Consider the following 25,680-nt stretch of genomic DNA (forward strand, 5'->3'; position numbering starts at 1 on the left):
ATATATAGTAGATACAGTGGAGGTAATCTGATGGTACGAGGGAGTATGGAGAACTACTAGTTTTTTTTAGCTATAAACTTACATTTAAAGAAACTTTATTGCAGAAAGTGTATGCCCCTTCTTACTTTTCCAGCATTAATATTGCTTCAACCTATATAAAATAGAGTAAAAAGAGCTTTGCCCCAATGCTCAATAAACACTTTTTTTAAAGTCACTTTGACCCCTGAATACATTAGAAATGGAGACATAATTCACAGTAATATACAGTGCTGGGAATACAGGAAAGTTGACACTTACTGCAGGCTAAACCCAGAGTGACGTTAAAGACATAATAATATATATAATTATTAATATAAATATATTCTGTGTGCAGCACGGCATGAATGGCAAATAATAAATGATTATTCATGGACAACAAGATATATTGATATATATGTACATATATATATATATATATATATATATATATATATACATGTGATATACACATATATATCAATATATCTTGTTGTCCATGAATAATCATTTATTATTTGCCATTCATGCCGTGCTGCACATAGAATTTGTCACAGAAAGTTGTCATTTCTGCATTAAAACACAATGCTAAATATAATGGGAAATAAAGTTATTTTTTAGCTCTATGCACTTTTTGACATCGTAACCCTTTGAAGGCAACATCATTTTAAGTGGCCGCCCTGCTGGCCTTGAAACGATGCTTCAAAGTCACGATTGCTTTGAACGTTTGTAGGAGATCGCACAAAACCTCTCAGCGAGCAGAGATCGCCATTGGAAAGGAGTGATGTCAGGGGGCGCAGTGAGGTCATGTCATTACAACACTGGTGACCACGGAAGCCGCAATCCGTGGACTTTCCGACACAAAGGGCTGAACAGAATCAATTTTATTTGGTGCTTATCTCAAAAAAAATTAATTACAAAATGTACTTGAAGCACTAGACTAGTTTTTTTTATATCAGGATGCAGTATATTAGCTTTGCTGTTCTGTAAACATTATGCAAAGTGCACTGAAGGCACTTAACCCGTTCAGCACTAGGGCAGCCTGCAAGGTGCTTGTCTGCATCAGGAAGCACGTCGCTGTGCATTGCAGCCGGCGCCTCTAAACCTAAACAGGCCGCATCATTCCATTTGTTTCTCATGCAGCTGGGTCACTGTCACCAAGTCGTAATATCGCCCTGATGAAGGCCCGGAACGTTGGATTATGTGGATACATGTATTTTGGTGCTCCCTACCAGCGGGGTGCTTTATTCCTGCGCCTGGCGCATCCCTGTGACGTTTGTCCTGATGACCTGCATGGGTGATTTATTTGTACGTATATATACATTAAACATTAAAGTCCAGCACTCTCGATTTCCATATGACGTTGTGAGATAAATTAACTATCGTGAGATCGATGTTTTCGTCTCCACTGAAACTGAATCGTCAATATCACGATAATACATTTGATATGATACTGCTACTCGGCCCGTGCAGCTCGTAGTGACCTTATACAGCGCGCCAACATACTTTATATACAGCAGGGCCCCGCTTCTCGGCGCTCCGCTTTTCGGCGGTGGCCGCCATGTTGGAGCCTAAGTCGCGCATGCCCAGAATGGACGGTTGCGCCCGGCGCACATGCGCAGACCGTAGTTTGCACGCATATCCGAGTTTGCGCGCGCAGGCCATAGGTCGCGCATGCGCAGAATGGCAAAAAATGCCGGTTTGCGCATGCGCAGAACTGAAAATCGCCGGATCCGCTTTCCGGCGATTTTCACTATACGACGGGCCCCTGGAACAGAACCCGCCATATACCCGGGGCCCTCCTGTATTTATATATATTTATATATACACACACATAAACCAAATACATTAGACTTTATTTAATCAGGGAGTGCCTGCTTTGTTTTGTTCTACACGTAACACTTTTTGTGTTTAGGCAGTCTGTACCCAATTTTCGGCCAATATCTTAACCTTTTTGTGAGGAGTGCCCTGTAACAGTCTGTTGTGCGGTTTCAAACCCATTCATTGTTTTCCTGTCTCTTCGGGTAATACCCAGCATGCATCTCTCCTTACTTCTTTGCGTTGTCTGAAGCTTCTGAATTATCTTCGCATTTAGGGTCCAAGTTTCACCTCCATAAGTGATCAGGGACAGAATACAATGGTCGGAAACTTTCTTATTGGGACACAGTGGAAGGTTCCCTTAAAATGGTCTTGTTTCTTCCAAATGCGCTCCATCCCATCTCTACTGATTTAATTCAAAATGTTTCCCATCCATTGTTATTTGCCTTAGATGGTAGACATAGTCTTCGACTTGTTTGAGTACTATTCCATATATATATATGTAGCCATGCATAATAATGGACTGCAGACATCTTCCCTGTTGGCAGTAAGCCCTGGTAAGTACAGGCCTGCCAGCAGTAGTTATGGAGGTTTTCCCTCACACCCTGGTGAGGTGCCCTATGTATGGAGGGGAGTGGCTGCATGCTCTGAGTCCCTGGATAGTGACATCAGAGATGTGCCTGCCCCCTGAGGTATATAAGGCACAACACTGTCAGTTATAGTGTTGTTGTTGCTAAAGAGTTTGGCTCTTGTGAAAGGGATTGCAGGATAACTTTGTGATCCTAGTGCTGTAACTAGTGGCACGGATATTCCAATCAAGCCTGTCTAGGCCACACTGTGTCCAGGGACCTGGCACAGGGGTGATCTCCCCACAGGGAGAGGGGATCCCACTCCAATTAGGAGGGCAGTACCTAGCAAAGGGACAGCACGGAGGAATGTGCGGCTAGAGCTGAAAGCTGCATGGGGCAGTCTACTGTAATCAGATCATCAATAAAGATGCCCTTGTTAACGAAACCCCCACTGTGTGAGTGTGAGATTACTCTACAGTGGCAGTCACCACCGAGAAGGAGTTCCTCACCAGGACCATCTCCCTGCTGATGAGGTGGAGGCGCTGCACATGATGTAAGTTGGACTCGCACCCACTACCTCAGCTACCTGTCCTGATGACATCCCCTAATACCATCAAGCGGGAGACTCAGGAGTCCTGTTGCTTGCAGGTGCACCACCATACACGATCACGTAATGGGGACCGGTTAGACCACACGGGCCAATGTGAGATTGGGGGGGGTCAACAAGGGGGTCCACCCGTTACATATATATATGTCTAAGACATGCAAATGAACATACAGTAATATTTACAGTTGCTATATATATATATATATATATATATATATATATATATATATATATATATATATATATATATATATACAGAGTAAGCAATAATCCCAGAAGAGATTTAAGTACCAACACTTGGCACAACATTAAGGTGAAAACAAAAGTGGAATTTATACAGTACCAGTTCACCCAACGTTTCGGTCCCCAGGGGAACCTTCCTCAGGGGCGACAGTAAATACCCAAATTGGCACCAAAATCAGTGATGGGAGGCAACGGGTAAAGAACTAAAATGATTGTAAATATTCACACATTCGGAGCAAATGGGCCAGAGTTATATGGGCAGGCTCAGCATGTGCATGGAGCGCTGCAGTTATAATTGTCACGGCCAAAGAGTAAGCACATGTTACATTACAACAATGGGTAACAGCCTTAAAACATACAAAGAAACAGCATCAGCTAAGTGGGACGTTGCATCAGACCAGACGTCTCCGCGCTCCTTGCTGTTAGCACAGCGGACAGTAGAGACTGGGCATGCCAAAGGCATGATTGTAGCAAATAAAAGGCATTTTCAAAATGAGAAATAAACAAGCAAGGAAATAATGATATCTCATCGTTCCTGAAAGATTAAGACCACTCTCTCTTTTAAAAGTCCCACAGCACTGTACACAACGTCCTTCTGTAATAGGTGAAGGCACCTCTGGGCTACTAATGTCTGCTGATACATAACTCAGGGCTTTTGCCCCGAATGTGTGAATATTTACATTTATTTTATTTGTGTACTATGTGAACGTTGGTTGTGTGCGGATCAACACCATAGAGCAAGGGTGAGCAACTCCAATCCTCAAGGGCCACCAACAGGTCAGGTTTTCAGGATATCCCTGCTTCAGCACAGGTGGCCAGCTTTCTTTGTATATATATTTATATATATATATTTATATGTATTATTTGCCTGTACAGAAAATTATTATTTCCACTTCAATTCAGTTTGAGATTTTGCTGTGCGGATGCTTGTTGAAGAAATGGGTGCTAAGTTGCCTTATGACTTCCTCAGCTATTTTAACAAATAATATAAGCTCCGTAGACTGCAGGGATGGGGCTGAAAGGACCCGATTTTATTGGCATGTTCTCCTTGAATCTTCATTTTGAAGTTCACTTCTAGAAAAAAAAACAAAATAAACACCCGTATTTTTATTTATTGCCGCGATGGTTACAATGAGCGTAACCCTTCTCAGAAAGGAAGAGATTGAAGGTATGTGTTTTGCGCGGCTACAGAAGAGAGCAGCTTTGGCATTGGATAATGTCCAAGAGTACGAGCATTCATATCAAGTTCAACTAGCTGCTGGCAAAACCTGCTGGACTGGCTAGGAGAGCACCCCAAAGTTTCTTAACCCCTTCCGCACCTAGAAAATGGAAGGGCTCCGGCGCAACTGCGCATTACAAAGTCCAAGCAACTCCCGGATGACTTCAACAAAACTTTATTGTACCGAACACACTAGGGCTACACCACTGTCTCCCCCTCTACGCGTTTCACCCTCTGGAATAGGGCTTAGGCCTGGGACATAGAGGGTTCAGCCGTGCTGAGCCGCGCTCCGTCTCGCCTGCTGAAAATTGAGCTTTTTCCTGTCCTTGCAGGCGAGGCAGTGAGCGCGCTCTGGGGGCGGGGCGGAGGCGGGGCTAGTCCCTCGCTCCCATTGGATGTGAGCGGTCACGTGACCGCTCACATCGCTTCCCCGAGTGGCAAATTTGAAACTTGCCTGTCTCGGCAAAGTTTCTGAGCCTCCGCACGCATCAGCACGCATGCGGAGGGGGAAAACTATAGCCGCGCTGATGACAGATGCAGGGGGTTAGTTAGTGCATCTGCTCAGCGCGGCTCAGCCCGCCTCAGCGAGCTTGGACTTACTATGTCCCAGGCCTTATTAGAAACGGCAAGCCTGAATATTTTGTTTTCCCAAAAATGGGTCACCCATAGCTAGATTTCCCATGGTTTTCAGAGGAGCGCACACATCATTTGATGTACTCATGTGAATGCAGAGGGAAGACAACACTCACGTGTTATACGGTCAGGGACAAGAGAGATTGGAAGGTCTTCTATTTAAGTGGAAGACCAAAGTGTATTGATGCCCTTTTATTAAAACCCCCGACACCTGCTAGAAGTATTAAATAATGTTTGACAGTATAAGTCTTGTCATTGTGTGCGGAGACGTGGGAGGGGTGTGATTGCCTCTGGCAGCTCGTGAGCACTTCTTTCTCCGCCTTCCCTTATCTTTATTGGCTCTCTGATAAAGACAGGATGGACTGAGGCTAAAGAAAATATTTCGGCCTAGATGCACCCGAGCTCCGTTAAGCTACTTTACATCACGTTAAGAGTAACGCTGTATCCCCAAAAGACAATAACAGAACGTTAAAGCAGCAGTCCAAGCTGCGTGTTTGTTTTTTTTATTTTATTTATTTTTTCCCCTTTAATATGTGCATCAATACAATCCACACAATGATAAGTAATTAGCAAAGTTGGCGATCGATCTGTTCTCCTGTGATCAATCAGCGAAGATTCGACTCAGGGGTTCACTAAATGGCTGTTAGTGCAGCAGAAGAGGACCAAAGATGCAAAGTTCTGTGGGGAAGATCATGTGACCAGGCAGTCACTAGATATAATTGGTGCACTGCTAGAGAGAGGGCAGGCCTCAAAAGGGGGTGTGCCAGAGCCTGCTTCAGAAGAGTAAGGGGATGTGACTTTGTAAATGGTTGCTATAGAAACCAAAAATACTTGTTACATTATAATACATTACAAATTTCATTTAGAGTGGTTTTTAAAAACAAAAAATGCTTCAAGAATTTCTCATAGTACAGAACTGATTTAATTTTTTTTTAAAAGCACACATGTAGGATATTGCTAGGTCTGCAGCTTTAAGTTGTGTTTTCTCCCAAAAAGGGCAAAGTGTAAACTGACGTTAGGGATAATGACATGCAAATGATATGCAAATGAGGTGTTCTCATATCATCTGCTACCCATTAAAGTCCGATAACGTTAACGCGGTGACCAGGTCCGGCTGGGAGTTGTGTGGGGCTCGGTGCAGTGTGGATTTGATGGGGGCCTCTTACCTTATCCAGAGCGGCATCTCCTGCTGCTACGTCCCGTTGTCATGGCGACGCGGCGTCATGGCGATACATCGTCACATGATTGCCGAAGGAGATTCCGGCTTCGGAGAAATGTGAGAGGCACTAACAGAGGCCCTCCCGCGCTCTCAGTTTAAATGCTGCGGGGAAAAGTGCGGGGGCTCGGTACAGTGGCACGGATGTCACTGACATCGAGCTGACCCTGGCGAGGACTTAGCGTTTGTTATTATAGTCAGCACCTCCTTTTCTGTCACTCGCATACAGATACTGAAGAAGGGCTGTTGCAGTCTCTGGATGTGTAACGTCACAGCTACAGTAGGTTTGAATAACATAGCGTTATTCCCCTTTCCTCTCTTCAGGTCAGCTAAAGACCTATATCAGGGTCTGGATAGGAGTAACGCCAAGACTGACGTAATGTTAGGGAGAGGGAGTGGCTCAGTGAGTAATGACACTGACCGGCACTGAGAATTCGAAGCAGGGGAGCCTGGTTCAATTCCTGGTGTCAGCTCCTTGTGACCTTGGGCAAGTCACTTTATCTCCCTGTGCCTCAGGCACCAAAAACATAGATTGTAATCTCCTCGGGGCAGGGACCTGTGCCTGCAAAATGTCTCTGTAAAGCGCTGCGTACAACTAGCAGCGCTATACAAGAACATGCTATTATTATTATAAAGTCACGTTATTGGAGTATACGCAGCGATATGTACAATAACGTGACATTAAGCCTGGGCTAATAAGATGTAGTATGGGCATTGTTTTTGCACATGGATACCATGTTAGCATAGCGCCCGTTGCTGTTTTAGGTTACGTCACTTTATGTTCAACAGAGCTTAGTGTATCAAGGCCCCAATTAACAAACAGACCCACATTCTGAGGCCCCTAAGAAATGCAGATTGTAAATACAGTAGTATCAGAAGAAACAAAAGCAACCAAATCGCTTTTCACGCAATTTGATATGTTTAAGGAATCCAATGCGTTTGTTACATTCTTCACAAAAGGTTGTTTTTTTGGGGGGGAGGGGGGGAGGGGGGTAAGCTACGTGGAATCGCACCTTTATTTGCCATCAAACAAGAACATTTAGTAACACAATACATTCCAGTATTAACGCCATCAATAGTAAAACCCGGAAAGGCTTTTTCGGCAGAAAACAGTGCTATCTTTAGCAGGCATGCCAACTCTGATTTACTCTTAGGCTGCGTCCATAGACATTTCTCCCGTGCGGAGGCGCCCATAGGCTGAGGGAAAGCGGTTGCTTTCCCTGGCCATGGTACGCGCTCCGTCCGTGGGCGTGTCTATGGGCGTGCCAATGATGTCACGGAGCTGGTTCGCCCACATTGGGCGAACCGCTCACGTGACCGCTCTACCGCGCGAGCAATCAGTTTTAACTGATTTATCTCGCATCGCACGCCCCCTCCTTTCCTCTGCGGGCACGTGCCCGCACGCTGCATGTATGCGAACACTGCCATAAGGCAGTCTGTTTGCTCAGCGTGCGGACGCTTCCGTGCTGTCTGCCGCAGTATGGACACAGCTGAGTCTCAGTGATTTGGAGTTCATCAGGAGTCGTACAGCCTTCAGGGGAGTCTCACTGATACAAATCAATACGTTTGGTCCAAACCCCGTAAAATGTGCTGATTAAAATGTTTGGAGATTCACAGCTTTGATCTGTTCGCACGTTGGCAATATGTGCGTTACACGGAACCCCACATTTCCCAGCGGTTATCCACAGGGCGTTCTAAGCTGAATGCCCACACTGCTAACAGAAGATTTTTCTTGAACAGCTTAAGCTAGAGGTTTTCTATGGGTCTTGTGCAGGGGCGGCCAACCCCAGTCCTCAAGAGCCACCAACAGGTCAGGTTTTCAGGATACCCCAGCTTCAGCACAAGTGGCTCAATCAGTGGCTCAGTCTTTGACTGCACCTCCTGTGCTGAAGAAGGGATTTCCTGAAAACCTGACCTGTTGGTAGCTGTTGAGGACAGGAGTTGGCCGCCCCTGGTCTTGTGAGTGCTGGAAATTGAACATTTTCACAGAAACGCTACTTCTGTGCGAGCACAGAACCGGAAATGTGGCTGTGATTCAGCCCGCTGGGACATATTGCAATGTCAGAGGCAATGAAATTGATTTATATTTGATTAAGCTAATAATGTACTTTTTACCGTTAAGAGTTACCAGAAGTGTCTGGAATGCTTTGCAGGCCAATATCGCAGCTGTATGTTTCGTTTGCTATTATCCATCGAATACACTGACACTTGTGTTTTTGTGTAACCCTTCGCTTCCAGTCAGCGACTAGTCCGACCGTCACTTGCTCTCCAAACGACTCAATATTTAATTTTTTTGGAAACGTCATTTCATTGAAGTTTTTCTTCATGCTTCCAAATAAAAAAAAGGCAAAACAAGAGGGTACAGAAAGTAGAAAGGGGATAATACAGCTGGGGATTATTTACAGTCATTGGGGTTGTTCATTCGACAGCTCCTCCGAGAGAAAACAAAAACTACGATCACACACGTCGTAATAAAAACAAGTCAGTTCCCTTACCCTCCCCCATTCTCCTAACCTTAATAATAATAATAATAATAATAATAATAATAACAACAACTTTGTCATGTAGCACTTTTCTCCCAATGGGACTCAAAGTGCTCCACAATGACAGTATAGCGCGCAGTACACAGCAATGTTACAGACACACGCCGTGCCCAGATGATCAATGTTTTGGTGCCTGAGGCACAGGGAGGTAAAGTGACTTACCTAAGGGCACAAGTTGATACTGGGAATTGAACCAGGTTCTCCTGATTTTAAACTCAGTGTTGTTAGTTTACAGACAGGGTCTTTACTCACTGAGCCAGTACAATTTAGCCTTGGCACTTACAGCTCCAGTACTGTTTCGTATTGTAAGACCAGCCAGACACATTATTTCTTACGAGCGAGTGAAGTTTTCTCTATGTCATTTTTTTGTTAGGTCCTGTTGGCATGATGAGGTCTGTATGTACATATACTGTAGTTAAACAGCACACTGTAATCATCATGTAACTGAACAGGTTACACACACTACTGCAGCTTCAAAGGATGTGCTTTTCTCTTTGCTAATTCTCCTTCCGTCCAGAACAGTCTTTCTTCTCTCGTTGCTGAAGGGGCCTGCAATTTATTGCTTGGGGAAAAGGTAAAGATAGATGTGAAAAGCTCACAAATATTTGTTGAGAACCATTGATCTTTTAATTATTCATTGAAAGGTGCACTCGCTCGTCGGCAAGGTCAGACTGAACTTTTCTAAAATATTCCATCGTGATTGTATCCCCTCTTGTCATTGCCAAAGGGCTCATCTGTATGGAGAAAAATCATCTCACTAGTACGATAAAAAATAAAAACTATGGACAGTTACTGCGGTTCAGATAACAGCACCCGTTATATGATATCCCTCTTGTACTCCGCAACTCCAAAACCATTCCTGATATAATATATTTCCATCGTGTTAATGCTGTCTAACAGATAACAGAAGAAGCCGGACGCAGACTTGACATGAAGGCAAAAACAAAAGGAAAAAAAAGATTATGCACTCACCAGATATAGAATTTGGAAAAAATATAGTCAAGACCTCACCAGGATATCCCTGCTTCAGCACAGTTGGCTCAATCAGTACTTGCTTCAGCACAGGTGGCTCAATCAGTCCTTGGATATCCTGAAAACCTGACCTGTTTGGGGTGTTAGGGAGGGCTTGAGGACTGGAGTTGAACGCCCCTGGTCTAGATGGCGCTAGGATCCCATGCCCCCACCGCCAGGCATAAATAATCAGTACAATAGTACAGCATACACGGAGCAGCACTCAATAATAAATCGGGAATAATCAATTAAATGGCATGGAGACAAGGCACACGTTCCAAAGCAGCATTGAATTTGCTATTTTAATATGTGGCCCTCACGGGGTGTAAAGTAAAAAATATACAATAACTCAGATGAGTTCCATAGGATAACACATCCGGTGTGCTCACGAAATGCCCAGGAACGTTGCATTGTGTGAGCATACAGTATGTGTCCAAACGGTGTTATCCTATGGGGCTGTGAGTTACTGTACAGTATACTGCTCACTTTACTGTTGACATGAAGGCAAGAAGTGGAATAAGATGTACACAGCAATTGCAATTATTAAACAGAACAGATCATTTGACAACACGATAAAGATGGAAGATTGAGCCTCTGATTGGGCCACCTGTGCTGAAGCAGGGATATACTGAAAACCTGACCTGTTGGGGGGGGGGGGGGGCTTGAGGATTGGAGTTGAGCCCCCCCCCCCCTGCATTACATCACAAAAGCTGAGTTCAGTTCAGAATTAAAAAATTGGGTATGCATTAACATCTGTCTTTACATGCTTTTACTGCCAGCGGATCAGTGTTTCAAATGTTATTTAAATCAGATGTGTATGTATGCTATGTATATCTTTATTTATATACAGTGCCATCCGTGTACACAGCGCTTCCAAGCAGTAATGCACGTGTACACAGCGCTTCCAAGCAGTAATGCACGTGTACACAGCGCTTCCAAGCAGTAATGCACGTGTACACAGCGCTTCCAAGCAGTAATGCACGTGTACACAGCGCTTCCAAGCAGTAATGCACGTGTACACAGCGCTTCCAAGCAGTAATGCACGTGTACACAGCGCTTCCAAGCAGTAATGCACGTGTACACAGCGCTTCCAAGCAGTAATGCACGTGTACACAGCGCTTCCAAGCAGTAATGCACGGGTACACAGCGCTTCCAAGCAGTAATGCACGTGTACACAGCGCTTCCAAGCAGTAATGCACGTGTACACAGCGCTTCCAAGCAGTAATGCACGGGTACACAGCGCTTCCAAGCAGTAATGCACGTGTACACAGTGCTTCCAAGCAGTAATGCACGTGTACACAGCGCTTCCAAGCAGTAATGCACGTGTACACAGTGCTTCCAAGCAGTAATGCACGTGTACACAGCGCTTCCAAGCAGTAATGCACGTGTACACAACGCTTCCAAGCAGTAATGCACGTGTACACAGCGCTTCCAAGCAGTAATGCACGTGTACACAGCGCTTCCAAGCACTAATGCACGTGTACACAGCGCTTCCAAGCAGTAATGCACGTGTACACAGTGCTTCCAAGCAGTAATGCACGTGTACACAGCGCTTCCAAGCAGTAATGCACGTGTACACAGTGCTTCCAAGCAGTAATGCACGTGTACACAGCGCTTCCAAGCAGTAATGCACGTGTACACAGCGCTTCCAAGCAGTAATGCATGTGTACACAGCGCTTCCAAGCAGTAATGCACGTGTACACAGCGCTTCCAAGCAGTAATGCACGTGTACACAGCGCTTCCAAGCAGTAATGCACGTGTACACAGCGCTTCCAAGCAGTAATGCACGTGTACACAGTGCTTCCAAGCAGTAATGCACGTGTACACAGTGCTTCCAAGCAGTAATGCATGTGTACACAGTGCTTCCAAGCAGTAATGCACGTGTACACAGCGCTTCCAAGCAGTAATGCACGTGTACACAGCGCTTCCAAGCAGTAATGCACGTGTACACAGCGCTTCCAAGCAGTAATGCACGGGTACACAGCGCTTCCAAGCAGTAATGCACGTGTACACAGCGCTTCCAAGCAGTAATGCACGTGTACACAGCGCTTCCAAGCACTAATGCACGTGTACACAGTGCTTCCAAGCAGTAATGCACGTGTACACAGTGCTTCCAAGCAGTAATGCACGTGTACACAGCGCTTCCAAGCAGTAATGCATGTGTACACAGCGCTTCCAAGCACTAATGCACGTGTACACAGCGCTTCCAAGCAGTAATGCACGTGTACACAGCGCTTCCAAGCAGTAATGCACGTGTACACAGCGCTTCCAAGCAGTAATGCACGTGTACACAGCGCTTCCAAGCAGTAATGCACGTGTACACAGCGCTTCCAAGCAGTAATGCACGTGTACACAGCGCTTCCAAGCAGTAATGCACGTGTACACAGCGCTTCCAAGCAGTAATGCACGTGTACACAGTGCTTCCAAGCAGTAATGCACGTGTACACAGCGCTTCCAAGCACTAATGCACGTGTACACAGCGCTTCCAAGCACTAATGCACGTGTACACAGCGCTTCCAAGCAGTAATGCACGTGTACACAGCGCTTCCAAGCAGTAATGCACGTGTACACAGCGCTTCCAAGCAGTAATGCACGTGTACACAGCGCTTCCAAGCAGTAATGCACGTGTACACAGCGCTTCCAAGCAGTAATGCACGTGTACACAGCGCTTCCAAGCAGTAATGCACATGTACACAGCGCTTCCAAGCAGTAATGCACGTGTACACAGCGCTTCCAAGCAGTAATGCACGTGTACACAGCGCTTCCAAGCAGTAATGCACATGTACACAGCGCTTCCAAGCAGTAATGCACGTGTACACAGCGCTTCCAAGCAGTAATGCACGTGTACACAGCGCTTCCAAGCAGTAATGCACGTGTACACAGCGCTTCCAAGCACTAATGCACGTGTACACAGCGCTTCCAAGCAGTAATGCACATGTACACAGCGCTTCCAAGCAGTAATGCACGTGTACACAGCGCTTCCAAGCAGTAATGCACGGGTACACAGCGCTTCCAAGCAGTAATGCACGTGTACACAGCGCTTCCAAGCAGTAATGCACGTGTACACAGCGCTTCCAAGCACTAATGCACGTGTACACAGCGCTTCCAAGCACTAATGCATGTGTACACAGTGCTTCCAAGCAGTAATGCACGTGTACACAGTGCTTCCAAGCAGTAATGCACGTGTACACAGCGCTTCCAAGCAGTAATGCACGTGTACACAGTGCTTCCAAGCAGTAATGCACGTGTACACAGCGCTTCCAAGCAGTAATGCACGGGTACACAGCGCTTCCAAGCAGTAATGCACGTGTACACAGCGCTTCCAAGCAGTAATGCACATGTACACAGCGCTTCCAAGCACTAATGCACGTGTACACAGCGCTTCCAAGCAGTAATGCACGTGTACACAGTGCTTCCAAGCAGTAATGCACGGGTACACAGCGCTTCCAAGCAGTAATGCACGTGTACACAGCGCTTCCAAGCAGTAATGCACGTGTACACAGCGCTTCCAAGCAGTAATGCACGGGTACACAGCGCTTCCAAGCAGTAATGCACGTGTACACAGCGCTTCCAAGCAGTAATGCACGTGTACACAGCGCTTCCAAGCAGTAATGCACGTGTACACAGCGCTTCCAAGCACTAATGCATGTGTACACAGCGCTTCCAAGCAGTAATGCACGTGTACACAGCGCTTCCAAGCAGTAATGCACGTGTACACAGTGCTTCCAAGCAGTAATGCACGTGTACACAGCGCTTCCAAGCAGTAATGCACGTGTACACAGCGCTTCCAAGCAGTAATGCACGTGTACACAGCGCTTCCAAGCACTAATGCACGTGTACACAGCGCTTCCAAGCAGTAATGCACGTGTACACAGCGCTTCCAAGCAGTAATGCACGTGTACACAGCGCTTCCAAGCAGTAATGCACGTGTACACAGCGCTTCCAAGCAGTAATGCACGTGTACACAGCGCTTCCAAGCAGTAATGCACGTGTACACAGCGCTTCCAAGCAGTAATGCACGTGTACACAGCGCTTCCAAGCAGTAATGCACGTGTACACAGCGCTTCCAAGCAGTAATGCACGTGTACACAGCGCTTCCAAGCAGTAATGCACATGTACACAGCGCTTCCAAGCAGTAATGCACGTGTACACAGCGCTTCCAAGCAGTAATGCACGTGTACACAGCGCTTCCAAGCAGTAATGCACGTGTACACAGCGCTTCCAAGCAGTAATGCACGTGTACACAGCGCTTCCAAGCAGTAATGCACGTGTACACAGCGCTTCCAAGCAGTAATGCACGTGTACACAGCGCTTCCAAGCAGTAATGCACGTGTACACAGCGCTTCCAAGCAGTAATGCACATGTACACAGCGCTTCCAAGCAGTAATGCACGTGTACACAGCGCTTCCAAGCAGTAATGCACGTGTACACAGCGCTTCCAAGCAGTAATGCACGTGTACACAGCGCTTCCAAGCAGTAATGCACGTGTACACAGCGCTTCCAAGCAGTAATGCACGTGTACACAGCGCTTCCAAGCAGTAATGCACGTGTACACAGCGCTTCCAAGCAGTAATGCACGTGTACACAGTGCTTCCAAGCAGTAATGCACGTGTACACAGCGCTTCCAAGCAGTAATGCACGTGTACACAGCGCTTCCAAGCAGTAATGCACGTGTACACAGTGCTTCCAAGCAGTAATGCACGTGTACACAGCGCTTCCAAGCAGTAATGCACGGGTACACAGCGCTTCCAAGCAGTAATGCACGTGTACACAGCGCTTCCAAGCAGTAATGCACATGTACACAGCGCTTCCAAGCACTAATGCACGGGTACACAGCGCTTCCAAGCAGTAATGCACGTGTACACAGCGCTTCCAAGCAGTAATGCACGTGTACACAGCGCTTCCAAGCAGTAATGCACGTGTACACAGCGCTTCCAAGCAGTAATGCACGTGTACACAGCGCTTCCAAGCAGTAATGCACGTGTACACAGCGCTTCCAAGCAGTAATGCACGTGTACACAGCGCTTCCAAGCAGTAATGCACATGTACACAGCGCTTCCAAGCAGTAATGCACGTGTACACAGCGCTTCCAAGCAGTAATGCACGTGTACACAGCGCTTCCAAGCACTAATGCACGTGTACACAGCGCTTCCAAGCACTAATGCACGTGTACACAGTGCTTCCAAGCAGTAATGCACGTGTACACAGTGCTTCCAAGCAGTAATGCACGTGTACACAGCGCTTCCAAGCAGTAATGCACGTGTACACAGCGCTTCCAAGCACTAATGCACGTGTACACAGCGCTTCCAAGCAGTAATGCACGTGTACACAGCGCTTCCAAGCAGTAATGCACGTGTACACAGTGCTTCCAAGCAGTAATGCACGTGTACACAGCGCTTCCAAGCAGTAATGCACGTGTACACAGCGCTTCCAAGCAGTAATGCACGGGTACACAGCGCTTCCAAGCAGTAATGCACGTGTACACAGCGCTTCCAAGCAGTAATGCACGTGTACACAGCGCTTCCAAGCAGTAATGCACGTGTACACAGCGCTTCCAAGCACTAATGCACGTGTACACAGCGCTTCCAAGCAGTAATGCACGTGTACACAGCGCTTCCAAGCAGTAATGCACATGTACACAGCGCTTCCAAGCAGTAATGCACGTGTACACAGCGCTTCCAAGCAGTAATGCACGTGTACACAGCGCTTCCAAGCAGTAATGCACATGTACACAGCGCTTCCAAGCAGTAATGCACGTGTACACAGTGCTTCCAAGCAGTAATGCACGTGTACACAGCGCTTCCAAGCAGTAATGCACGTGTACACAGCGCTTCCAAGCACTAATGCACGTGTACACAGCGCTTCCAAGCAGTAATGCACGGGTACACAGCGCTTCCAAGCAGTAATGCACGGGTACACAGCGCTTCCAAGCAGTAATGCACGTGTACACAGCGCTTCCAAGCAGTAATGCACGTGTACACAGCGCTTCCAAGCAGTAATGCACGTGTACACAGCGCTTCCAAGCAGTAATGCACGTGTACACAGTGCTTCCAAGCAGTAATGCACGTGTACACAGCGCTTCCAAGCAGTAATGCACGTGTACACAGCGCTTCCAAGCAGTAATGCACGTGTACACAGCGCTTCCAAGCAGTAATGCACGGGTACACAGCGCTTCCAAGCAGTAATGCACGGGTACACAGTGCTTCCAAGCACTAATGCACGTGTACACAGCGCTTCCAAGCAGTAATGCACGTGTACACAGCGCTTCCAAGCAGTAATGCACGTGTACACAGCGCTTCCAAGCAGTAATGCACGTGTACACAGCGCTTCCAAGCAGTAATGCACGTGTACACAGCGCTTCCAAGCAGTAATGCATGTGTACACAGCGCTTCCAAGCAGTAATGCACGTGTACACAGCGCTTCCAAGCAGTAATGCACGTGTACACAGCGCTTCCAAGCAGTAATGCACGTGTACACAGCGCTTCCAAGCAGTAATGCATGTGTACACAGCGCTTCCAAGCAGTAATGCACGTGTACACAGTGCTTCCAAGCAGTAATGCACGTGTACACAGCGCTTCCAAGCAGTAATGCACGTGTACACAGCGCTTCCAAGCAGTAATGCACGTGTACACAGCGCTTCCAAGCAGTAATGCACGGGTACACAGCGCTTCCAAGCAGTAATGCACGTGTACACAGCGCTTCCAAGCAGTAATGCACGTGTACACAGCGCTTCCAAGCAGTAATGCACATGTACACAGCGCTTCCAAGCAGTAATGCACGTGTACACAGCGCTTCCAAGCAGTAATGCACGTGTACACAGCGCTTCCAAGCAGTAATGCACGTGTACACAGCGCTTCCAAGCAGTAATGCACGTGTACACAGCGCTTCCAAGCACTAATGCACGTGTATACAGCGCTTCCAAGCAGTAATGCACGTGTACACAGCGCTTCCAAGCAGTAATGCACGTGTACACAGCGCTTCCAAGCACTAATGCACGTGTACACAGCGCTTCCAAGCAGTAATGCATGTGTACACAGCGCTTCCAAGCACTAATGCACGTGTACACAGTGCTTCCAAGCAGTAATGCACGTGTACACAGCGCTTCCAAGCAGTAATGCACGTGTACACAGCGCTTCCAAGCACTAATGCACGTGTACACAGCGCTTCCAAGCAGTAATGCACGTGTACACAGCGCTTCCAAGCAGTAATGCACGTGTACACAGCGCTTCCAAGCAGTAATGCACGGGTACACAGCGCTTCCAAGCAGTAATGCACGTGTACACAGCGCTTCCAAGCAGTAATGCACGTGTACACAGCGCTTCCAAGCAGTAATGCACGTGTACACAGCGCTTCCAAGCACTAATGCACGTGTACACAGCGCTTCCAAGCAGTAATGCACGTGTACACAGCGCTTCCAAGCAGTAATGCACATGTACACAGCGCTTCCAAGCAGTAATGCACGTGTACACAGCGCTTCCAAGCAGTAATGCACGTGTACACAGCGCTTCCAAGCACTAATGCACGTGTACACAGCGCTTCCAAGCAGTAATGCACGGGTACACAGCGCTTCCAAGCAGTAATGCACGGGTACACAGCGCTTCCAAGCAGTAATGCACGTGTACACAGCGCTTCCAAGCAGTAATGCACGTGTACACAGCGCTTCCAAGCAGTAATGCACGTGTACACAGCGCTTCCAAGCAGTAATGCACGTGTACACAGCGCTTCCAAGCAGTAATGCACGGGTACACAGCGCTTCCAAGCAGTAATGCACGGGTACATAATATTATAAACACATAAGGCTAAGTCCCCTGTAGCGCTGATCGGGCTGAGCGGGCGGCGCTTGCGGAGGAGACTTACATATATAGATATAGTAAGTCCTCGCTCACGCGGTGCTCGCGGCGCTCGTGCGCGTGCACACACGCTCAGCCGCGATCGGCGCTTATCAAAACAAAAAATCTATACTTACCGCGCGCTCAGCTGGCCCGCAATGCCCCCTCCCTCGCCCGCGTACAATAGGACACCCGGCGCTCATGCATGGAGCGCTCTCCAAGCATGAGCGCGCTCAGCGCCAGCGGGGACTCAGCCTAATGGGAATAAGCGCTTCTGACATAACACAACAGGTAAAGGAATCGTTCCCCGAAGAGCTTATAAGATATATTATGGGGGTTTTTTATCAGATTTTTCTTAACGTATTTATAGTAATTTGTTAGTAAATATCATCCCAGCCACATCTGCATGTAATGCAAGGCACGGTGCGGCCCATATATAGTTACACATCTTGACATGCAGGTTTGTCTGGTATGTTAACTCCTCCTGTTGCTCCAATGCCCCAGTCTGTTTGTTAATGTCAGTGGTTAAAAATAACTAAAATCAATGCGATGTATCCTGTTACATTGATGTCCAGGCGTGCACATTGTAAATTATGCTTTCAACCTTTTTTTTCTTCCAAAGACAAAATACCAATGGGATTGAGCCATGTCTACTTAGTGGTGCTACACCACAGGACATTATTCACGTCAATGGGCCAGTAGATGTCTTATCACACAGCACCGCTTAATCAGTATGGGTGTGTGTGTCGAAGTAACACGCATTTCTCTTTGAAGCTGTCCAAAAATGTGGCCTTTTTGTTTTTATTTGTCAAAAAAAACATAACATTTCTTAGTTGAGTTTGTTTGAATATGTGTCGTTCATCACTTGGGCGCAAAGATAATGCCCCCTCGGGACGGGGATTCAGCTGACAGAGAAAGGGAAACGATGGTAGTTACAGATGCAAACATTGATATGTCCTATTATAATATGGTAGCAAGGAATTCCTTCTTTAACTACCCCAATAAACACTTCTCAGATTGCTCAATACTGCACGCAGAACAGCATTAATGCAAAGTACCGTGATAGATTGATACAACATGACATTAACACAGGGGTGCGCAAAGTTTTGGAACTGTGCCCCCCCCCCTGTGTGACAGCCCCAGTGCTCACGCCCCCCCCCCCCCTTCTCTGTGACCCGGTGTCAAATGACACCGCGGGTCAGGTGACATCACATGACCCCACATGATCATGTGACACGCGTTACCATGACGATGCGTTCATCACATGACCGACGCCAGTGTCCAGAAGACTACAGAACCCAGTAAGTTGAGGTTGCAGAGGCCTCGCGCGGACCGTCCGGCATTTAACTTAAATGCCTCGGGGAAGAGCTCGGGGACGCAGCAACCGCCGCGCCCCCCCCCCCCCAATAAAATCCTGCACCCCCTAGTTTGTACAGACCTGTATTAACGCACTGTGCATTAGATCCGGGTTGTTAAAACTCCAGTCCTCAACCCCCCTCTGTCCCCCCCAAACAGGTCAGGTTTTCAGTGTATCCCTGCTTCAGCATAGGTGACGCAATTCTGCGCCACCTGTGCTGAAGCAGGGACTGATTCAGCCACCTGTGCTGAAGCAGGGATATCCTGAAAACCTGACCTGTTGGGGGGGGGGGGGAAGGGGGCTTGAGGACTGGAGTTGAGCACCCCTGCATTAGATTAATGCAATCATGTCTATTTGAGATCCTTGATGCAACATGTTAACCTCTGCAGGAGCTTGATACATATCTGCAAGGCATATATACCTGGAGGTGTTTATATTAAGACTGGAATAATATTATGGTAATTGCGTCTTAGAAAATGGAGGTATTTGAAAATGTAAACCATCCTAAACTCTTTCAAGTAGAAGTCTCTGAGTAGAGCAGAAGTGTACGGGGCTCTGCCAGTATCACTTAGCTGTATCTCCACAAATGCATAGATCCTGTATGTGAGCTGGCTTTGTTTCGCTGTGAAGTCTGATTGTCCATTTGTTGCTGTAAGGACATTTTTATTCATAAGCCTATTTTCTGCCAGCACCCGCTTCCTATCATCTGGAAATCATTTGCGCCGCGCAATGGGAAACATTGTTTTTCTTTCCTACAATGGGAGTTCTCTGGATGTATTTCATATAGAGATAGTTGATGCTTCAGCTGCGCCTGCTTTGCCCCCTTGGATTTGAATCCCCCCATCGAAAAAGTCTTGAGAGAAACGCTCCGAGCTACACAATAAAAAAAGAAATGTATTTGTAGCACCGTCCATTCTCAATCCTCAATTGCCCCATCCCTTGCCCTTCCATTCAATGGCACATATAATCTGTAGTAGGCCGACACTTTTGTATAAACATGGTATAAATGAGCTGATGGATTCCTAGTCGCGATGTGTTGTTGTGTTGGTTGTATGGTGTCACTTGGGTTTCCAGTGCAACACACTGATTACGTGTGAAACTGCTCACTGCATCATTAAATACAACCATGTCTGTGCACTTCATGGGAAAAGGAACTGGGCCTTCCACCCCTTTGTACAAACATTTAGAACATGCAAATATTTATGATTCACACACATATCTAGCATTTTCTAACTAGGCATTACCTAATAATCCATGTGCACTGGCTCCTTGCCACAAAGGAGGGGCACCGAGCGTCTTCCTCACCATTTCTGTCACCTCCACCCAGCATGCTATGAAAGAGATCGTGTTACTTGCCGTGCAGTATGCGTGAGGGTTAGAATGTTTCCTTGGGGCATTTCAGGCCTCGCAGTCTACTTGTGTCTTAGCGCTGGGCAAGTCTGCTTCAAGTGGTACAGCACAGCGTGTCTTCTCCTATTCCGGACATTGAATTTATATGAACGCAAAATAAGGACACGCGTGAAATCTAAAACAACGCATGGCTGAGAGGTCAGAGGTTAAGAATAAGGTTTCCGTAAAATCAATGTGAAACAGCATAACACGCATCTTGTATTGTCAGAGAAGTAAGGGTGGCTTTCTGTAGCTCGGTTGCACACACATTCAGTATGATCGAATCTCTTCTGCTTAATGTAAAGTACCCCAGTTTGCAAACACAGAGATATAGCGGGTTATTCATTAAATTGCGTTCGTGCAACTTGGGTCACTATTGCACGGAAACTCCTAGTGACTTCAATGCGAGTTTCCGTGCGATATGCTCTTTAATTAATAACCTCCCATAGTCAGGCTCTGTTCCTACAGGTTGATACATTTTTCCAAAGGGTATCTCTACAGTACTGTTTGCGTTGATAACTTATTTAAGGTACCCGCTCGTTAAGTTGTATGATGTAGTCATTTGTTTACATGCAATTAATCCATAAGCACTTATGTAGGAGGGACATGTTTACATCTAATGGTGTAACTACAAATTAAACTAATTTGTTAAGTACTGTACAGTAATTGCACAGCACAGCCTTCCAAAATGCAGGAGGGCATTTGCGCTTGTAAATCATCCTAACAGCAACATTTAATGCAATGTTATAATCTGACAAATATTACAGGGAAATAGAAGTCATAAATAAGAGTCGGTCAAAAAGTTCCAAGTGCTTTTCTGATTGAAGCTGCATTTGTGGAGGAGAAGAGATTAACTATGGGGATAGTGTACAATTGTTCTGCATCTTCAGGAATGTTGCATAACATCCAAAACAGTTATGACCGAGCAACCCACAATGCAATGGGATGTGAGCCGATCACGTGATGTGATGTGAGCCGACACGGTGAATGTTTTGTAAGGTAGCAAGAAATATGGAACCCACACTGCTGGAAGCCAAGAAAAGCCACCGCATGTGGTACTGGGATGTACACGGCAAAGCTGAATTCACCAAAAGAAAATACGTTTGAGCCTGTAGCCCGGGAGTGGCCAACTCCTGTCCTCAAGGGCCACCAGTGCGTTGACTGATTGAGCCACCTGCGCTGAAGCAGGTATATCCTGAAAACCTGACCTATTGGTAGCCGTTGAGGACTGGAGTTGGCCACCCCTGCTCTGCAGAGATAGCTGTGAATCACCATGCTCCTGTTTTACTGTTTGCTGTAACCATACAGCAATGGAAAGTGTCATTAATTGTGTTCCATAACTTTGTCTAACGAGCCAATGCATTTGTTTTATTGTATTCCAGGAAAAAGTTTTACTCTGACAATCACAGTCTTCACCAACCCACCCCAGGTGGCCACTTACCATCGAGCCATTAAAATCACTGTGGATGGACCTCGAGAACCAAGACGTGAGTGAAATATATTTCAATAACCGTTCCGCTTCTCCGACCACTGAATAGGCCGTTCCACCAACTCTGGTATGTTTAGCTGGTATAAGTTTGGTGGACGTGATGTTGCAAGGGACTGTTACAGTGCACCCCTCTGAGTTATTGAGAGCGCTTGTTTGCATTATTGTCATCCTTCTGTCTGTGCTATACATAGTCATTTTGTTTCATGTTTTATTACCTCACCTCGCTTTGGGGGGTCATTCTATATTGTCCAAAATGGCCAAAAACAACCTGAACAGCCACGTTGGACAATATAAAATGACCCCCTTTATCACCATCCCTTTAAGTCCATATGTGTGTTACCTAGATATACTTGTAAAAACATAAGTGTGCACATTTCTGGGGAGATGTGTCTACCCAGTCCTGGTTTTGGCAGTGATTGAAACCTCACACAACTACCCACAGACTGGCTAAGCCCACCTCTAGTAATTAGGAGAAGTCACCGGGTTACTGCTGTACACTACACAATATACACAAAAGCATATTATGTATGTTCCAGTGCTCTTCTTCTACCTTTCGATTCCCCCCCCCCCCCCCCCCCCCATGCTCAAGTCTTTTCTCAGCCCATAGTGGTGGGAGAAAGTAAGAAACAGGCATTGGCTTATGGCAATGGTAACAAAAACTAGTGTGGCCACAGCCCCTGTATCTTCTACAACCACGATCAGTGTGTGTCTTTTACTCTCGTTTCTTCCATATGTTACTGTATAACTTCTAAAAACAGGAATTTTGTAATACTGTACTCAATGCTGGCAGTAGGAATTGAATCCGCTGGGGCACATGTTTCCATGCCAAGCAGCCAAATACATTCTTTTGTGTTATTATATCTTTAATACATTTGGAGGGGGGCTAAGAATTAAGCACAAGCAAAAGGATGAATGACTTGATGTCCCCAGGGTGGAATCTACAGTTTTCACATATACAGTTTTTGGAAAACAGATGTACAGTTACGCACGTTAGTCCTTTTCAGGCTGCGTGATATTTTTATGTTACCAGAGGCAACAATTGACTTCCTTTGCTAGCCTTAGAATAAAATGTTCGGAGATTTATCTGAGTATCCTACTGTGAAATGGGACTTGCGGTTTGGTGGAAGAAAAAAAAAATGACATAAAAGACATATATTATTTGTTTTCTGAGACAGGGGAGAAAAGCAGAGATTAGTGAGCGTGATACGTTTGAGGCGGCAACACCAAGGATGTGTTGGCAAATTTCAAAAGTGCATTTGTTCTTGCAGACAGATGAACAAGTCACTGTGATAAGTTCTTACCACCTTGTAACCACTTAATATTCCTGTTGTATGTAGACACTTTGCCATTTTTAACATTGTAAAAATGTGTCCCTGCAGCGATTCTACTTACAGTATAATGAAGCTACTACACAGAGTCAATGCAGCTCTAAAGCAGAATGACAAAATGCAGAATAACTTATTGAACAATATATATATATATATATATGCAGGCGGTCCACGGTTATCCGCTGGAATCCGTACCGCAAAGCGCAGTCAGAAAGCGGACTGTCGGATTGTGGATCCAATGTTAATCTGCAACGGTGAGCCCAAGCACGCTGCCTAAGGGTCACACTCGACTCCCCTCTCACATTCTCCCCTCACATTCAAAACATTTCTAAAACTTGTTGCTTTTTCCTCCGCAATATAACAAAGATACGCCCTTTCCTCTGTTGCTCGACTGCTAAAACGCTGACTCAGGCCCTCTTTCTCTCCCGTCTTGATTACTGTAACCTCCTGCTGTCCGGCCTTCCTGCCTCTCACCTGTCTCCCCTACAATCTATCCTAAATGCTGCTGCCAGAATCACTCTACTCTTTCCTAGATCTGTCTCAGCGTCTCCCCTCATGAAATCCCTCTCCTGGCTTCCGATCAAATCCCGCATCTCACACTCCATTCTTCTCCTCACTTTTAAAGCTTTACACTCTTCTGCCCCTCCTTACATCTCAGCCCTAATTTCTCGCTATGCACCATCCCGACTCTTGCGTTCTGCTCAAGGATGTCTTCTTTCTACCCCCTTTGTATCAAAAGCCCTCTCCCGCCTTAAACCTTTTTTCACTGACTGGCCCACACCTCTGGAATGCCCTTCCCCTCAGTACCCGACTAGCACCCTCTCTATCCACCTTTAAGACCCACCTTAAGACACACTTGCTTAAGGAAGCATATGATTAGCACTGTGGATATTCTGAACACATGATACATAAAGCTTGGCCCCCTGCAGACACACTTACCAGAACTCCCTCCTACTGTCTCCCTACCTATCAATTAGACTGTAAGCTCCTCGGGGCATTCCACAATGTTACTTTTATGTTTAAAGCACTTATTCCAATGATCTGTTATTTATATTATCTGTTATTTATTTGATTACCACATGTATTACTACTGTGAGGCGCTATGTACACTAATGGCGCTATATAAATAAAGACATACAATACAATACAATAATCCGTTCCGACGATGGATAATGCGTTCAGCGGAATGCATTATCTGGCCTAGGATAAGCCGTTTGACAGATAACTGACTATCAAATAGCAAGGACCATATATATATATATATATATATATATATATATATATATATATATATATATAAAATGAAAGATGAGTAAACCACGCTCAAAGTAACTCTTGTTATTGTGTGCTACCAGGGATATAGTCAGACTATAGAAGGAGCTGAAGAGTCGTGTTTGAAGGACACGATCCTCAGAAAGAGATCCCTTTTACGGTGCACTACTGACCAATATGGTTTATATATAATAATGGTCTTGAAATAAGTGCAGAACAAACGGTCTAAAATCTAATTTCTTTAATGATACATATTATGACAGAGTAATATGAAAATATTACATACAATATTTTAAAAAACAAATGTAGCTGCGTGCCTCTGATAGAGAGACTAGCACCCTTAAAGCTTCGTAATGTATTTGTTTTTTAACATATTGTATGTAATATTTTCATATTACACTGTCATAATATGTATCATTAAAGAAATTAGATTTTAGACCGTTTGTTCCGCACTTATTTCAAGACCATTATTATATATAAACCATATTGGTCAGTAGTGCACCGTAAAAGGGATCTTTTCCTGAGGATCGTGTCCTTCAAACACGACTCTTCAGCTCTATAGCTCTATATATATATATATATATATATATATATATACAGGAATTAAAGTAAATCCGCACCACTCACAAGATGAAAAAATATATTTTTTAATCAAACGTCATCAGGCAGTCAAACAAACTCCAGAGCGATGTACGTTTCAGACCCCTAGGTCCTTTCTCAATATATATATATATATATATACTGTATATATATATATATCATAGAACAAGAACAAAAAGCACTCCGTAATAATAGTCACTGGTGTGGGTGCAGATCCCATAATGAAGAATAAGCAATACGATACCGTTTGGAAACGAAATCAGCAGGCAGCACTCCAGAATTGAACAAACAAGTGTATTGAAAAAATAAACACAAAACCAACGTTTCGGTCCACGAATGGGACCTTTGTCAAGGTGGTGCAGTGATATATATATATATATTTTTTTTTATATATATATATAAGGAATGCCAAGGACTCAGAATCGCAAATCATTTAAAAATGTAAACTTCAGCTACTTTGGTTTGGGCGACAACTTAATTGTTAGCATCCGCCGCAGCCGTACAGAACAGCGGTGGGGCTTATGCAACAGTCTCTGCCAATG

General features: G+C 45.7%; 1 protein-coding gene across 8 annotated transcripts in view; it reads left to right on the forward strand.

Annotated features, from left to right (window-relative positions):
• Window positions 1-25,680, forward strand: part of RUNX1 (RUNX family transcription factor 1) — a 276,130-nt gene that overhangs the window by 183,439 nt on the left and 67,011 nt on the right. For all 8 annotated transcript variants that reach the window (XR_012800370.1, XM_075593804.1, XM_075593805.1 and 5 more), the window contains one exon: window positions 21,832-21,936. Coding sequence is in view for 7 of the 8 variants with exons in the window: in XM_075593804.1 (XP_075449919.1) it covers window positions 21,832-21,936 (105 nt within the window). In the remaining variant the exon portion in view is untranslated. The remainder of the gene's footprint in view (window positions 1-21,831; window positions 21,937-25,680) is intronic.

Source organism: Ascaphus truei, chromosome 3, assembly GCF_040206685.1.
Source record: "Ascaphus truei isolate aAscTru1 chromosome 3, aAscTru1.hap1, whole genome shotgun sequence".
Classification (NCBI taxonomy): Eukaryota; Metazoa; Chordata; class Amphibia; order Anura; family Ascaphidae; genus Ascaphus; species Ascaphus truei.